This window comes from Protomyctophum parallelum, assembly GCF_964188405.1.
Source record: "Protomyctophum parallelum genome assembly, chromosome: 6".
NCBI lineage: Eukaryota > Metazoa > Chordata > Actinopteri > Myctophiformes > Myctophidae > Protomyctophum > Protomyctophum parallelum.
In genome coordinates, this window is record NC_139701.1 from 20078239 (window position 1) to 20094725 (window position 16487).

At 44.1% G+C, this 16487-nt stretch overlaps 1 protein-coding gene across 1 annotated transcript in view; it reads right to left on the reverse strand.

The window, feature by feature from the left end:
* Positions 1-207: 207 nt before the first annotated feature.
* LOC310859899 (capping protein, Arp2/3 and myosin-I linker protein 3-like) overlaps positions 208-16487 on the reverse strand; it is a gene marked incomplete at its 5' end in the record, with an annotated part of 55491 nt that continues 39211 nt past the window's right edge. Inside the window, 13 exons of the mRNA XM_083766665.1 lie at positions 208-290; positions 890-997; positions 1641-1712; positions 4395-4521; positions 5312-5406; positions 5558-6314; positions 10332-10539; positions 12185-12358; positions 13383-13462; positions 14390-14571; positions 14995-15061; positions 15572-15691; positions 15986-16073. Of these exons, the coding sequence (XP_083622791.1) occupies positions 250-290; positions 890-997; positions 1641-1712; positions 4395-4521; positions 5312-5406; positions 5558-6314; positions 10332-10539; positions 12185-12358; positions 13383-13462; positions 14390-14571; positions 14995-15061; positions 15572-15691; positions 15986-16073 (2119 nt within the window). The 3' untranslated portion in view covers positions 208-249. The remainder of the gene's footprint in view (positions 291-889; positions 998-1640; positions 1713-4394; positions 4522-5311; positions 5407-5557; positions 6315-10331; positions 10540-12184; positions 12359-13382; positions 13463-14389; positions 14572-14994; positions 15062-15571; positions 15692-15985; positions 16074-16487) is intronic.

A 16487-nucleotide genomic window follows, 5' to 3' on the forward strand; every position in this document is an offset into this window, starting at 1 on the left:
CGGGTTTCGTTGGAGAAAAGCAAAGACGGGAAACAGTGATGGCCGTAAGAGTGAGTGAGAGACATAGAAGCAGCACATCAAAGATATTATGATTGATCTTGTGCTGCTGGTTCCTTCCTTGTCTTCGGTCTGTCTCCATGGTCAACTGGTTGCTCCGGTTCTTACCCAGCTTTTTGCCCTTTTGATGAAGTGCACCACAGTTGTCATGACAACCCCCGAGCTGGACCAAGGCAGATAAACCCCTCGCTATCACACCAGCTCGCCGTTTCCGGGCGCCGAGTGGATGCTGTCTGGAGAATGCACACACATTCACTCATTACTTGTATCAAATAGTACAAAAGAATGGGCTCTATGCATGGAAGCCATATTTGGCATGAAATAATGTTACTTTCTTCACAGGTATTGCCATTTATACTAATTCAGATCGTGTTTGATTCTGGTCAAATAGTCAGAGCTGCTATACACACTAAATGGAACACAGCCTCAATTAGTATCATTGCTAACACTTGTGAAATAAGTAACATTAACCTATTTTATGCCAATATGGCTGCCATGCAGTTGTAGGTCAGCAGACCCAGCTAGCTACCTGCAATACTTAAAATGTATTATTATGGTTCCTTTGTGCAAGTTTGTGGTAACTTGCTGAAACGTCATAGTACCTATAAAGCAGTAATAAATAATCATGTATTTTGAGTTTGTCACATCACAGATTCATGTGTCGTTAACCACTCTGCCAAAATTAAATGATTACAAAAATCGTCCAGTATTTAAAATTTGGTTTAAAAACTGGGAACTAGTGATCCCTGTAAAGATATAGGAAACAAACAACACAAACAGGAAAGAACATAAATCTATGAACAGTACAGTATATATACAAAGAGACAAGTACCAGACAAATCCAGTGATTTGTTTCTGTTCTGGGGCAGTCTAGGTTTTTTCACGGGGGGTTTGCGATTTGGGGGCCTCTCAAGGTTATTAGGGCTGTCCCTTTCTGTGCCTGAGACAAATAAGGACAGGAAACGACATACATTGTCATTAACAATCGGATACAGATGCTTAACGCACAGATTAATGAGCATTCACACAAACACAAACACAAGTACAACCAAGATAAATACATTCTAACAGCACTGGTAACTACAGTAGTACCCATAGATAGATATATACCTAATTGGAGCAATATTATGTGTCATCGTGGCTGCCATATGATTCCTAATACATGTGTGCCCCATTTATATCTATTGAAACAGGAGCTGTCTTCTCAATTCAAATCATAACTCGCTGAATTCTCACCGAATTTCCCCACGGTTTAATTTGTTAGAAATGTTAGAAATGTAATGAATGATATACTGTAGGTCAGGACACGTGGTTAAATTTAAAAAGTATGTATCACAGACATTTCTCTTGCAGTGTTGTAGTAACAGGAGACATGAGGTAGTGCACGGCTGCACGCCCATCCATGGCCCAGGTGCAAGACGCAGCAGCATCATAAATAGAAGTAGAGTCTGCACACTGGAAATACTGAAAAAGCTCTGCTGTATTTTACACAATAAAATACAACAGAGCCTTTTCAGTATTTCCAGTGTGCAGTTTCAACTTCCTTTAGTAACAGGAGTCAGGAGACATGACACAATTTGTACCTGAATCACAAGACATCGTCTTTCTGTTCCTCTGTGGTTTAGCTGGAGCCTGTGGCCTCATTCCTTCATCTCCTGCACATCATATGTCACATGTCAGCTCCTACAGTATGTCACGTGTGTCACATATCATCAGTGTTGGGCAGTAGCTAGCTACAAGTAGCGATGCTACATAGCTTAACTACATTTATCAGTAGCGTGATGGTAGCGTCGCTCCTTTTGAACCAAGTAGCGTTTTCTGTAGTGTAGCTATTTTTAGACCCAAATAGCGACATAACGTCCAACAAACGCTATACGTTACAAATTGACTGTTAAATAAAGTTTTGTGGGGGGAAAAAATCCCTGGAAAAAATCCATGATTGGTTGGTTTAGATAAGAAGAGTCTGACACTTTAATTGTCGGTGTTAAGCAGCTGGAGATCCGTCTCTCATCCATAGCAGCCAGCAGCTGTCCGTTTATCGTTTATCTCTAGTACAAGCATGAATGTCCAACACATATACAATGAATTACTCACCTAATGCTGTCTGCAGGTTCCATGTTTAATTCCAGCGTGTGTAACCTACATTGTCTATCTAAGTGACAGTTTTCATATGGTCACTACGGTTTAGCGACTAGTACTTTGACAGCAAATCCATCGTAACTTGTTTACAAGTCAAACGGACTTCCTGTGCAGAAACTGCCTCATCAAAATAAGAGCCACTTGTATTGATTAGTCAACACTAGTTTTATTTCTAAGTCTACCTACAGGACGTTAACATCTCATTTGAGTGCCTGTCAGCATTCTCTAAATCCCTGTCTCTCAGCTGGTGCGCAAATGACTATAGGCTGTGGCAATAATAATAATAATATAAAAAAGAGCATTTTTTGGAACCATGAACTTAAGTTCAAAATGTTGAATTATGAACTATGAACTGAATTAGTTCCTTTTCAAAAAATTTAACTGTGAGCTGAACTATAGTTCAAAAATGTCATTTTGAGTTTTTGACCACACTTTGGTGTTTATTTGATTATTGTTTCACTGCCTTTAATTTATTACGTTTCCACAGTTTTTTCCTCATACTTAATACATATTTTGTACATGGTACCGCAAGGTACATTAATACAAGTAAATGTGAAAAAGTTGACACCAAAAGCCATACAGAGGGCTTGTTTCCAGTTTGTTTTTTAATAAACAATCAAACTCAGCATTTTTGACTTTTGATTGATTGATTGAAATATTTATTAACAGTTTGTAGAATTTACAGTACATTTTAAGCACAAACTCAATACAAAGACTGTCAACTGTGAGTGGACGACCCAATTAAGCATTACACTTGTTTACAACAGGGTCCACATTGTTCAATTCATCAGCCTATTAGGCTATTTGTTCGGTGGAAACTTGATCATCAAGTTGATAAAAACATTAAAAAAAAAAAGTAGTGTCCATGTAGCTAGCTACTTTTGCCATGTAGCTTATAGTGTAGCTTGCTACAATTCTCTGGGGATAGCTTCGTTGTAGTTGAGCTATATTTAATAGAGTAACTGGTAGTGTAGCTTACTACATTTTCCAAGTAGCTTGCCCATCACTGCATATCATACCGTATGTCACATGTGTACATTGTTAAGCTCAAGTCTATTGTCTCACACAAAGAGTTAGAAATTATTATTCATGCCTTTTTATCCTCTCGTCTGGACTATTGCAATTCACTTTTCACCTGCCTCAGTAAAGCATCCATAGACCGCCTCCAATTAATCCAAGATGCTGCTGCCAGACTGTTAACCAGGTCCAGCCGTAGGTGTCACATTACTCCAGTCCTTGCCTCCTTGCATTGGCTGAATTCCTGTTGTTTTTAGGGTTCGTATAGAGCTCTGCATGGTCAATAAATTATAACTGACCTGCTAGAGTGGCATGTGCCGAGCAGGACCCTAAGGTCAGCCCACAGACTCTGGAATGCCCTTTCACTGTTCCTGAGCTGCAGTGTCTGTGGGCATTTTTTCTGGACTCTATACTAGTAAACCTGGTTGACCGGAGTCCCTCTGGGTTCTATACTAGTAAACCTGGTTGACCGGAGTCCCTCTGGGATCTATACTAGTTTTTACTCTACAACAACAACAACAACAACACTACATTCATGTACATCTCTATTTTCAGCAAAGGTTTCCCCCAGAATACGGCTGCTGGATAAAGTAGTTATGAAAATCTCATTAATATGATAATGAGACTTCAAATGTTCCTTTTTAAAGCTATGCAGTGTTTGTATTAATTATTCACATTAAACTTGTGCATAACTAATTTGATATCGCTGAGCGTTAGACCTTCCAAGTGATCTGAAATTGCAACCAGCCTCCTCTGCTCACAAGATATTGCAATGTGACAGATACGGTATATCTTGTAGATCTGCTATTTCCGGTATTTTTTTAATAAAAATAAAACAAAAACATTGTGTGTGAGCGCGGTGTACCATGGCTGTGCGTGTGCATGCGTCTGCGTGTGCATGTGTGTGTGTGTGTGTGTGTGTGTGTGTGTGAGCGCGGTGTACCTTGGCTGGGTGTGTGCGTGCGTGTGTGTGCGTGCGTGTGCGTGTGTGTGTGCGTGTGTGTGTGTGTGTGAGCGCGGTGTACCTTGGCTGGGTGTGTGTGTGCGTGTGTGTGTGTGTGTGTGCGCGTGCACGCGTGTGTGTGTGTGTGTGTATGTGTGTGTGTGTGTGCATGTGCGTGCGTGTGTGTGTGTGTGTGTGTGTGTGTGTGTGTGTGTGTGTGTGTGTGAGCGCGGTGTACCTTGGCTGGCAGCTCGCTCAGACAGTCCCAGCACAGGCCTGCTGACAGGAGGTGGCACAGGAGGGGGCGGCAGGTTCCTCTCATTGGCTGAGTCCTTTGGAAAAGTCACGTATGACGATGTCTTTGGCTGCTCGTCCCATCAGAGCAGCATGCAGGCACGCAGCACCGCATGCATGGGGACAACATTAAACCACCGGTGAACAGGCTGGACCTCACAGCAACAATCTGAACTAGAAAGATGCAATCCTAGGGAATTGCGAGTGTGGTTGCCTATATAGGAATATGGTCCAATCAGAAGAGGGCAGCCAGGACATATACACATACATTTGTGATGTCACCGTATATTGTCCAATCATATGAGGGCAATTATAGGCAGGGGCGTGTAACTGTGGTCCAATCCGAGGAGAGAACAAAAAGACCAATAACAATAGTCTGTTTGCCTATCAGCAACCACAATGGTTACGACTGAGTCATGGTGACATGAGCGTGACATCAGAGGTCCACCCGACTGCTAGTCCTTCCTTAGAATAAGATGTTATCGTAAATCAGTGCTTATTTAACTCGTCTAATTTGGTTCCACTAGAGGTTCGGGCCGCCATGCGGCCCTCACATTTAATGTTGCACCGCCAATCCGACTGATATGGGCATATATGGAGATCTGTGAGGAAATACGCTCTGTAAGTGGGAAAAGGTGACACATATCGCATAGGAGCACTAATAAGTAATGCTCAATAAGTATTGCACAATAATGTACAAATAGACAGTGTACGCCGTACTTTAACCTAAGTAAAAATAATAATACTGAGCAACTTTCACTTGTAGTAGAGTAATAATTGAGCAGGTGCAAGTATAGGTTACCTTGTCCATCACTAGCTGACAAGACTTGCACATTTAAATATGGTTGTATGAAAATGCACCTTCTCTGGAATAGGAGGTGGGTGACCCTCTGGCTCTCTTCCCTTCTCCTTCCACTCACTCTTTCCACTCACTCTTTCTACATCTCCTTCCTCCTCTGCACATACAGACAAGAGAGAAGACAGAGATAGTGTGAAGAGAGACATGACTACAATCAGAAAATAAGGAAAATCTTTTCTCTTACAAAAACATATGATTTAGTTTACACCCCTCTTTAATGCTGAGGATTTTATAGTGTCCTGTCCTACCTGAACTCTCTAGTCGATGCCTCTGTCTCAGCTTGGACAGGCTGGGTTTACTGCTCTGGGGCGGAGGATCAGGTTTAGTTGCACAGAGAACGGCTCTGCCAGGGTACATCCCTCCTCCTCCTCCTCCACCTACCCTCCACCCCTCTGCCTGCACTCCCGCCGTGTCCGAACAAGTCTGCCTGTCCGCCGGGCCGTCCTGCTGTGGGCACGGATGCCGCGGCTCTGAGGCTGTGGCCTCCGCGTGTCTCAGTGGATCCGTTTCCTGTTTGGGCGAAGGGGTCCTGTCTGCGGGGTACGGCGGCAGCGGCCTCTGGGCCAGGTGCTGCATCGGTCTGTCCGGCTTCCGGGCCGGGTGTCTGCTCTCCATCCACTGTCTGTCTGTGGCTATTTCTGTCGGCCTGGTCTCCGACCACGCCCTGTCCACCGGTCTGCCCATGGTCCACTGTCTCTCCATTTTCCTGTCGATCTGCCTCTGCGTATGCCTGTCCACCGTCCACTGCTTCTCCACGGGCCGGTCCGGGTGCCTGCTCTCCGACCAGAACCTCTCCGCCGCCTTCGTCTCCGAACGGGTTCTGTCCGGCGGCCTGTCGTCCAGCCACAGTTGACTGGGCTGTCTGTCGCCATGTTTCTCCAGCTGTCTCCCCTCCGCCCGCTGCCTGTCTGAGTGTTGGCTGTCTACCCACTGTCTGTCCGGCTGCTTGTCCTCAGCCCACTGCCTGTCCGATTCTATGGGTTCGAGCCCTGTGTCTTCACTTATCTGTTAGAAGCAAATAGGCAGAAAAGAGACCAAATTAAATAATCACACCCAATACAAGTAAATGGTGCATTTATATGGCGAGTTGGCGACTTTATCCAAAAGCGCATATGTGCATTACATTCACCGGCCACTGCTGCCCTCCCCAAGTCTACAGCAGTTTTCATCAAAAAAGTTCATGTCAACGCCCCCCTAATTATATGTACTAGTCCTTACCCGTTCTGAATATATGAACAGCAAATTATGTTCAGTGTGGGGAATTGTTTACAGATGGTCTTGGGAAGTTGTGTTGGGCACAAAAGTAGGCTAATAGAGATGGATGGATGGATATGTTGCTGGGTGTCCAAGCAATAACCCTAATGGCTACTGGTGAACCGTGCAAATAAAAACAAAAGCGAATTCCGAGGGAAAAGTACCTGAAATGGAGTGTTTGGTTTTCCTAGTGAAGTCAATGGGAAAAATAATAAATGTAGGCCTATATAAATTAAACGTTTTAGAGATCCATATAAGCTACTGGTATTAAACTCTGAGGTTGGCTTTTGGGGCTTCAAAGCAAGTTGTAGTTTGTTCTTTAACTAATCAGGTTAAGAATGAGATGTTTTTGTGATTTAGGAATGTTTCGTTCCTGAGCTATTGAGCCAGCGCTGGTCATTGCATCTGTCTGTATGTATTTTGTCATTGTGTTGTTTCGACGGCACGGGATCTGTCTTCCCCTTCCGTCGAGTGGTGGATTATTCATATGTTATGATTCAACAATTCAATAATGTAGCTGTTGCTACTTCCCTGTCCGGGTGAACTTAAACCCTGTTGTTTTTGCGTGCTAACGGTAGGCGGTTAACAAAACGTCTCCATTTATATAGATAAGCATTCCGTGTGATTGTGCTGTTCAGTGTGTGACGCTGGGTGAGTGCGGGGCTGTAACCTGTCAGTGTCCAGGCTTTCAGCCTGCATGTAGCCTATTTGTATGGCACGGTGAAGGAGGTGGTGGTCTCGGGAACGGACAATGTGGTCTCGAATCAGCGCGTGGGTCCACGTTAGCATGCCCCCGACCAACTGTCAGAGCTGGCTTTCAGGTGCCTGTCTGCCACGCAACCTCCGTGTTGGCCGCGATGCTTCCCCAAAGATTCACCCGCTTCTGGTAAATTATGTCGATTGACGTGCGAACATTAAGAAGGTGTGGAATAGCTGTAGTATGCGTCTGAGTTGTTTTCCCCGTGTGGTCAGATGCCTGCCTGGGGGCGGTGTGAAAAAGGGTAGGTGCGTTGGAGAATGCGCTAGGCCCTAGCGCACTTTTCATAGCCTAAAAATCTCGGGGCACACCTAGATATACGGTGTGTGTATCAGGGGGGCAGTCAGCCAGATATTTCGTGAAGCCTCATTTGAAATCGGTAGTTCATATAATGGCCTGTTGGACTGCTGGACTGGACCCAAAAAGCCCCATAGCTCCATAGAGGCCCATGTATTTTGGCCCAACTTCACCTAGACTGTATTACCTTAATAAACATGGTCATGAATACTTTCTTCTTCCAGTCACTAGTTTAAAGTCTCATTTCTAATGTCATAATATTCTTTTTGGAAAATTATGGTCCCATTAATTAAAAAAATGACCATAAAGTCGCGTATGTTCTGAGGGGCGTGGCTACCGTTACAGTCTATGATCGGGATTCCCCTCCCACTCAAGAGTCTTCTCCTCCCACTCGAGTCAAAATAAAAACCAACGGAGAAAAAGGGGGGAAGTCCCTCCTCGTTGTCTGGGCAGCCAATGACCAGCTGGTACAAAACGGAGCCAGCCAATGGCCAGCTGGTACCAAACGGATCTAGAAAGATGGCGACTTACATCAGGAATTAGCATATCATTACAGGCTTCATTTTACGTTCATGTTAGACCCGGGGAACGCTTTGTCCATATTTTTTACAGTCTATGGTGTGTATATACTGTACATATACCGGTGTATATATATATATATATATATATATATATATATATATAGTAAATATATATATTATATATAATATATATATATAATATATATATATATATATATATATATATATATAGAATATTAGTGGTCCATAACATGAAAATGTTTGAGAACCACTGCTCTAAAACAACATTGGACAATGATGTTTGACAGTCAGCAATATTGTTTCTTATTCTAGATTTATTTTCTGACTTTTTCGGATTTTCTGACTTGATCTGGCCTGTTAACATTTTCATAGACCTGGTTGCTTGTTTCCCTCTCAGTCAATGTGGCAACCCTGGTCAATGCCGTGTTGACTGTTGTGGTTCTGTTTGATAATTTAGCTTAGCACACAACAGCTAGGAGGATGCAGCAGGCTGCTGCCGTCATGTTTAACAGTAGTTTGCGCAATTTATGTCCCTGAATTTATGGATATGGACTTATGGCTCCATCGCTGCCTCTTTCTTTAGTAGAAGTAGAAATTTAACGTGTTGCTGACTGTTTATCGCACACACACACACACACACACACACACACACACACACACACACACACACACACACACACACACACACACACCGCCTCCTGGCCGCTGCAGACCGTAGTACTGTAAATATGACATGAATATGAATGCAAAGTAGTGGTTGATGTGTGGACAGGCTAGCTGTTGCTGTTGTGCATGGTGCAGATGTGTGCAAACGGTGTAGTTTAGTAGGAGAAGACGGCCAAAGGATGCAACACACACACACACACACACACACACACACACAGTCAGCGCGCCAAATTGTATAGGGCACTCTTTGTTGTGTTGCGGCGGTAGCTAGAGGAAGCATGCCAGTGGGGTAACGGTGAGAACGGTGGCCTGCATCACAGTTAACATTTTCATAGACCTGGTTGCTTGTTTCCCTCTCAACAAACAAGCAACCAGGTCTATGAAAATGTTAACTGTGATGCAGGCCACCGTTCTCACCGTTACCCCACTGGCATGCTTCCTCTAGCTACCGCCGCAACACAACAAAGAGTGCCCTATACAATTTGGCGCGCTGACTGTGTGTGTTAACCTGTGATGCAGGTGTCGCTAAGGGGCGGAGGTTAATTCACTAATAAATTAATTATTAATCATTAATGTGTCAAATCGAAAAAGGGCTTCATTAAGACCTCCATATTCATATGGTCAATGCCTGTGTGAAAAGTGGGAGTGATTGGGAGATACGGTGGTGTTTCAGACAGACATTGACTGAATTATAGTATGATGATGATTTGTGCGCTGACCCCTTTTGAAAAGATTTCGTACCAGGGACTCATAAGAGAAGATTTGTCCAGATTTGTCAACCCGTTCGAAGTACATAGACGAATCCGTGGAGCGGTGCCCTGTATGCCAGCTGTAGGCAATCAATGCTGCGTTGTCAAGCTGCGCTTAACAGTTTGACTGTTTTAAACGCATAACCCGCATTTTAATCAACCCCCCTTCACTGCCGAGATTGTTGTATTACCTTTAGAGCATACGCTGAATTATTTGGGCTTTTAATCCGCGAAAATCCAGCGAAAAAAGTTTTCTCGGTTTGTTATGATTCGATCGTACCATCCACCATCTTGGTGCACCCGGAAGACGCACACAAGACCCGTCTCCATGAGGCGTTGTACCCCATTCATTTGCATTGGCCTCAATTTCCCAGAAGCCCTAGCAGCCCACAGCATGTGACGATTTCCGGTTTCGTCATCAAAACGAAAGCATCTAGTCTCTATCTCCGCGGCGAAGACGGAGTTTATTTTTATTTATTACAATACGCCGGATTAAACACATAAAACAAAAGGCGGGTATGTCGTATATCGCAGCGACAGTAACCTGGATTAAACCATTCCTGGCAGTAAAACTGTTTTAATGTGACACCGCAGCTATTATTGCGCCCAGGGCAGCCTGCGTGAATTTCTCTATAGAATAGGGTTAAACTAAAGTGTTCTTCATTTAGCTGGGGACCCCCTGGAACTCCCTCAAGGACCCCACTTTGAGGACCAAAGGTTTACTCTACAGTACAGAGAGGTTGTGTTTTATAAGTACCTCGTTGGGAGTGTAGAAGGGGTGGTGGCTTCCTCCCATGCCTGGATGTGGGATGCCAGGTGGTGGCGGAGGCGAACTCAAAACCAGCAGATTTCCCCCCTGTTGATCGTCCGTCTTCCAATCAGCCCCGGCGGCCCCCGGGGACCCAGCTCGTGCGGAGGCAGGCCTCGGGGGCTGCAGCAACGTGTAAACATTCTCTGTGGCTGTCCTGCGAGAGGAAGACGTTTAAAGTTAGGTTGATCCTTAAAGCAGTCGTTCCCAACCTTTTCTGGATCAGGGCCCACTAGAACACCTTGGTTGGCTGAGCAATGAGCACGGATCGACGTGATATTATGATGATGATGATGAGAGCATGATGATAAGAGCACCCTTCACTTCACACGAGTGTGATTTTCTTTTTACAATACTGGGTTTTTTCTTATCCTCTTTTCAATACTGACTGAAAACTCATTATTTTAATAAATTCTCTTACGAAAACATTTTTTGGCTATTTTTTGCATCGTAATACTTACGATATATCGTTACATGCCATGCATGTTTTTGTTGTCTTGTACATTGAAATTGTGGGAATGTATTTATTATTCTGTAATAATTCTCACTGCCCACCTCGCCCATCCAAGTGCAACTCAGCTGTCACTTTATTCATCCCCGCCAGAGCCAACACAAATAACCATTTCACCTTACTATTTTAGTCAGAGCTTTAATAGAGTGAGAAGCAGTGTTTGAACACAATAAATCGCTGTGATCTAATGGCAGAGAGATGACAAACGTGTCACGTGGTATCACGTCCTCTGTGGTAAAACATCAAAGCATGACATGAGCTACCGTGCTGAAGTGTATTATCTGTTTATGACTCATGGAAGTCATTGTTCATTTCAAACCATGGGGCTGATCGAGTTGTCACCATTTGGTTGGGTAACAATGTTTTTTGCCACCCGGCTGTCATCTACATCTGTGCACAGACTGTACACACACGCTCTGTGCTTTGGCAGCCATAAGCCTGGTCTCATGTCAACAGATTTACTGTTGTTTGCCACAGTCCTTATGGAGTGGACTGCTGTAGCTTGTTTTGTCCTTATAATGAGAAATGGAGGAACAGGAGAGAACAAAGAAAAGCCCACAGATAAAAATGCAAGGAACATTTTGGATGGCACTTCTAAGTTGAATAAAAATGTGGAGAATTCGTGATAATGTCTGATCTATCACACAGCCATGCTGTGCTCAAGAACTGAAAATTTGGTCTAAAAAACAGGGACATATTGAAAAGGGGGGCTTTGAAGTAATGCTAAATTTCATCCGTAGTCCCCACACAACACATTAAAACAAAAGGCAGTGAAGCACATTACCGGTACATTACGAGACAAAGCATAAAAAACATACATACAGCATACAAGAAACAAAGTACAACTTAATATACCTATTATTTAAATGACAAAAATAGCTGATCTAAAACGCAATGCAGAGCTTGTAGATCAGCCATGTTCATGTAATTTCTCAAGACAGATTCAGAGCTCTGCAGCTGAATTTGTTGGCAACTAACTCGATTATTCATTTAATTGAAAAACTAATCAAGGGAATAATGGCTGAAAAGATGATTGTTACAGTAATTGCCGTAGTCAGATGGAAACCTGAAACCTCCAAAACCATTTGTTTTTCATTTTCTATTATTAAATAGTGAAAACCATATTTATAGTATTATATTACAATTAAATACTATTTAATAATGTGCATTTGTAATTTATGACGAAGTAAGGGAATCATTGACAAAAGAAAAGTTGGAGATATGGAGATACAAGGTTTCTGCCCGACAGCGATGAGTTGCAAGCCTTGATAGAAAGCGTGTTTTCACCAACCCTGTGGGCGCCGTGGCGACAGTGCGACACTCCTCGCCATAAAGCTCTCCTCCAGACTCTGGGCCCTGATTGGCCAGCGCATGGTTGCGGTTCTTACGGAAACCGAATATGGCCAACATGTTGCGCCTCTTCTTCCTCCTAAGAGAGTGTGCTTTGTGCAGAGAGGAGAGCTGGCTGTAAACACCAGAGAGAGAGAGACATACAGAGAGACCTTTAGTGATCCCATGGGGGGAATTCAGTTGCCAGAGGCAGCACAGCAGTTAATGTACAGACACAGAGTAAAGGTCAATACATGCTCCTTCCGATGTCTCCTTACGACAAAAAAGAAAAACGGACAGGCTTTCCGACATCTAGGGGTGCAGGAGGAGCATCCGAAAAACTGCTATCAGAACATCTGAATGATGTCAAAATGTAGTTTCCAGAAAAATATATTTAAATAAAGTCACATCAGAAGGAGCATATACCTTAAGAGAAGTACTATAAAAACACCACCAGCACAGTAGATCAAATAGTATACAACAATATACAGAGTAGAGTAGTTTCCAAAACACTGGTTTGAATATAATTTCTGAAATATAAAAATAAAGTAAAAGATACAGTGAAACAAGCTCACTATGAGTTTCTACATCGGCTATGTTCACCATTAGTGCTTAAGTGGCTTAAATTGCAACGGAGAGAGAGAGAGAGAGAGAGAGAGAGAGAGAGAGAGAGAGATGTTACAAAATATATATATTCTCAATACATGTAATCACACATGAGTCATTTCCATTGTTGCTCCGATGTGTCATTTGAATTGTGTCAGACCTATTCAAACTCAACGTCCCTCTCGCTCTCCTGGCACTGGGACTCATACATGGTCGGAGCGTTGCTAAGCAACGCCTCTTGGCACGCAATGCTTAGCGAGAGAGTGCTTTTACTTGAAATATGTGCAATGCTAAATGTAATGTGATTAAAAAAAGCACTGTGTAATCAGATGATGTATGCTGTAGTGTGGGCTGATGTGTGTGCGTGCGTGCGTGCGTCCGTGCATGTGTGTGTGCGTGCGTGTGCGCGTGCATGCACGTGCGTGCGTGTTAAAGGGAACAGTGGTACTCTAGCAGGAAAACGGTAAAATCCTCAGTGTAAATTTTACTCTGAAGACAAATGGAACCAAATGGACCCTGAGGATTTTACTGTGTAAGTTAAAAGTGACTCTCACCTATCTGGGAGGACTCTTTTGGTATAGAAGTCTGGTAGTCCATCATCCAGAGGACTTATTGCTCCGTTTTCACTGCAATGCTGTAGACACACAAACACGCACGGATCACACAAACCTGTGCACGGAGCGCACAGCACCTCTACTCACCCTCGGTCCACTTTCGAAAGGGTCCATTTACTCTGGACTGGGTTTCCTTTTCCAAAATGTTCTCTGTTCAATAATACAAATGGACTGCTCTACAGCTAAGGTGAGACGACATAACCTGATCGCAATGATCCAATTTGTATCGATGTACTTCCTTGATACATGCCAGAATATTTCTGATAAAATAAGAGCCTCGCATTACGCCCAACGGCAGGCCCTGGGCATTTGGAAACAGGAGATGGGAATTATGCATGAGTCATAAATTAAGTTAAATAGCTTCTGTAGCATCATTAGTTCAACAATGGAAACATCTTTTGGATGGAACCCACTCACACACACACACACGCACGCACGCACGCACGCACGCACACACGCATGCACACACGCACGCACGCACGCACGCACACACACACACACACACACACACACACACACACACACACACACACACACACACACACTCGCGCGCACACACACACACACACACACACCCACACAAAGGTCACGACTCATATTATGTTTGATGTATCTTTAAATAAGAATCTCATCGACCGAGACTTGTGTAAAAATACATATCCGGTATACGTTAGCAATATTAAACATTCTAGGTAATTCTTCACATGTATAATTCATGCAACTCCGCCCTTGAGCTTTTCCATCTCGGGGGGAGATAAACCACTGGGTTTCCCCATGTTGAATATTCATGAATGAATTCATGTTTCCCAATACTTTCCCTAAATGAATCTCCTACTAATGAATCTCTACACACACACACACACACACACACACACACACACACACACAAAACTACAGTATGTTGTGGGGTATAAAGGGCTTGATAGGATCGTTGCCCCCACCCTCACCATGTCGGCTGGGGGGACGTGCCCCCCCTTGTGCCTCCGTGGGGGCCGGGGGCGAACCCGCGTCACGTGGCTGAGCGGGACCCCCTGTGTAGGCAGCTCCGACAGCCCCTCCCACGATGCCGATCGGGAGAGCGGCGAGGAGAACGATGGGGGCGGCGACGAGCTGGAGTCATCGCACAGGCCTGATAAAGAGATGATAGAGCGAAGTAAAGAGGGAGAGAGAGAGGGGGGAGAAAGAGAGAGAAAGAGAGAGAGGGGGAGGAGTGATGGCGACGAAAGTACAGGTGAGTTATTAATTTCTTTTGAGACTCCTGGGGAGCTGTCATCTCTGCTTCAAAGGCACTTAGCTTTACATTTAAAACAACTGGCAGCTGCTCCATTTCAAAGAGACACAGCAGACTGAGTCAACCATTAATAGAGCTCTCTGTCTATGATGGCAGGAGGGAGGGAGGGAGATGAGGAGAGAGAGAGAGAGAGAGAGAGAGAGAGAGAGAGAGAGAGAGAGAGATGGCAGAGGAGAAACGGGCCCAGCAGCAACCACGCTAATGGAGTGCTTAGTGAGTCAGGGCGTGGTGCGGCAGCAGAGGATGTGGTTCAGTACTCACTCAGTCTGGTGGAGACGGGTCGGATGCGTCGAGTTCTGGAGCTGTGCTTCTTAATGGCTATCGTATCCTCGGAGAGAAGACGGACATGGAGAGATGCTCAGGAGTTGTTATCGCCTCACATACTGCTGCTGTACAGTATACTGTATACCTCTCTACATCAGTGCATCTCAAGGCCCCTTTTACACCGGATTTAACCGGTTCATTTCAGAGTGTTTCCATTGAAAATGAATTGGTTCAGAACCCTACAAGTTGGTCATGACATGTTCCATTGGGGTCCTTTGAAACAAGCCATAGGCTTTCTTGGGTTTAAATCCTCTTAGAATAAATACCTTGTATTGTATTTTCTGCAAACTATTTAAAAAATAAATTGAACTGAAGATATTGCTTTTCTTTGTATTTTCATGCTTGAGTTATTTTAAAAAGAGTTGGGAAATACCTCATTATGTATAATTATGTCCAAATTGGCATTTGCAACACTCAGAGTTATGGGGGGGTCTTTGAAATGTAAACGGTTTAGGAACCACTGCTGCACGCACGCACGCACGCACACACAGTGTGTGTACTAATTAGCACTCACTATGCTGGTACTCAGCTCTTCATCTGTGATTTCCAGAGAGTCTCTGTGTCTGTGCGACCTTCGACCTGTCCCACCTTCACATGTCCCCTCCCAGCGCTTCAGCTGGGACACCTGCCGTGTCTGACACACACACGCACACACACGCCCCCCCCCCCCCCCCCCCCCCCCCCACACACACACACACGATATGAAGATATGAATAGGATAAATATTAGACTTACACTTACGCTCACTCTAAATCTCATTTTCTCACTCACTATATTAACTAATTCAGTCAGTCACTCAGTCAGTCAGTCAGTCAGTCAGTCAGTCAGTCAGTCAGTCACTCAGTCACTCACTCACACACACAGGGACAAATTAATGTCACACTAGAGTAACAGTGTGACAGCACTAAGTGCTGTGTACTGTACTTACCAGTGTCTTGTGGGTGGCATAGAGTTCTTGCAGAATTTGGTCCACGATAGAGTTGGTGAGATAGGAAACCACCGAAAGCTTCACTTCTCTGTGGAGGACGAGTGCGAGGAACAAAGAGCAGTTTCGTCAAAAAAAAATTACCCATTGATGCCGATACTACAAATGCCGGTTCCGGCGTGCCGCCCCGCATCCGAAACGGTTGAGAAATGACAGAGTTACCATGTGCCGGTCCCTGTACTGTACTGTACTGTAATATGTGCGTGTGTGTTTGTGTGTGTGTTAGGTTGCGCACAGGTGGTGAAAAACAACCATGCTGTTTTCGTGCTCATAAAATAACGAATCATTTCATTGTGATACTGATAATAGGAATGTAAAGTATAGAGTAGGCTATTATGTTCCATTGATCCAATCCGGAACACAGTTGATTCATTGATCATTAAAATCAACATGCTCTGAAAATGCACCCATCTGATTATTTTTTCTTTCATACCTCCAGTTCTAG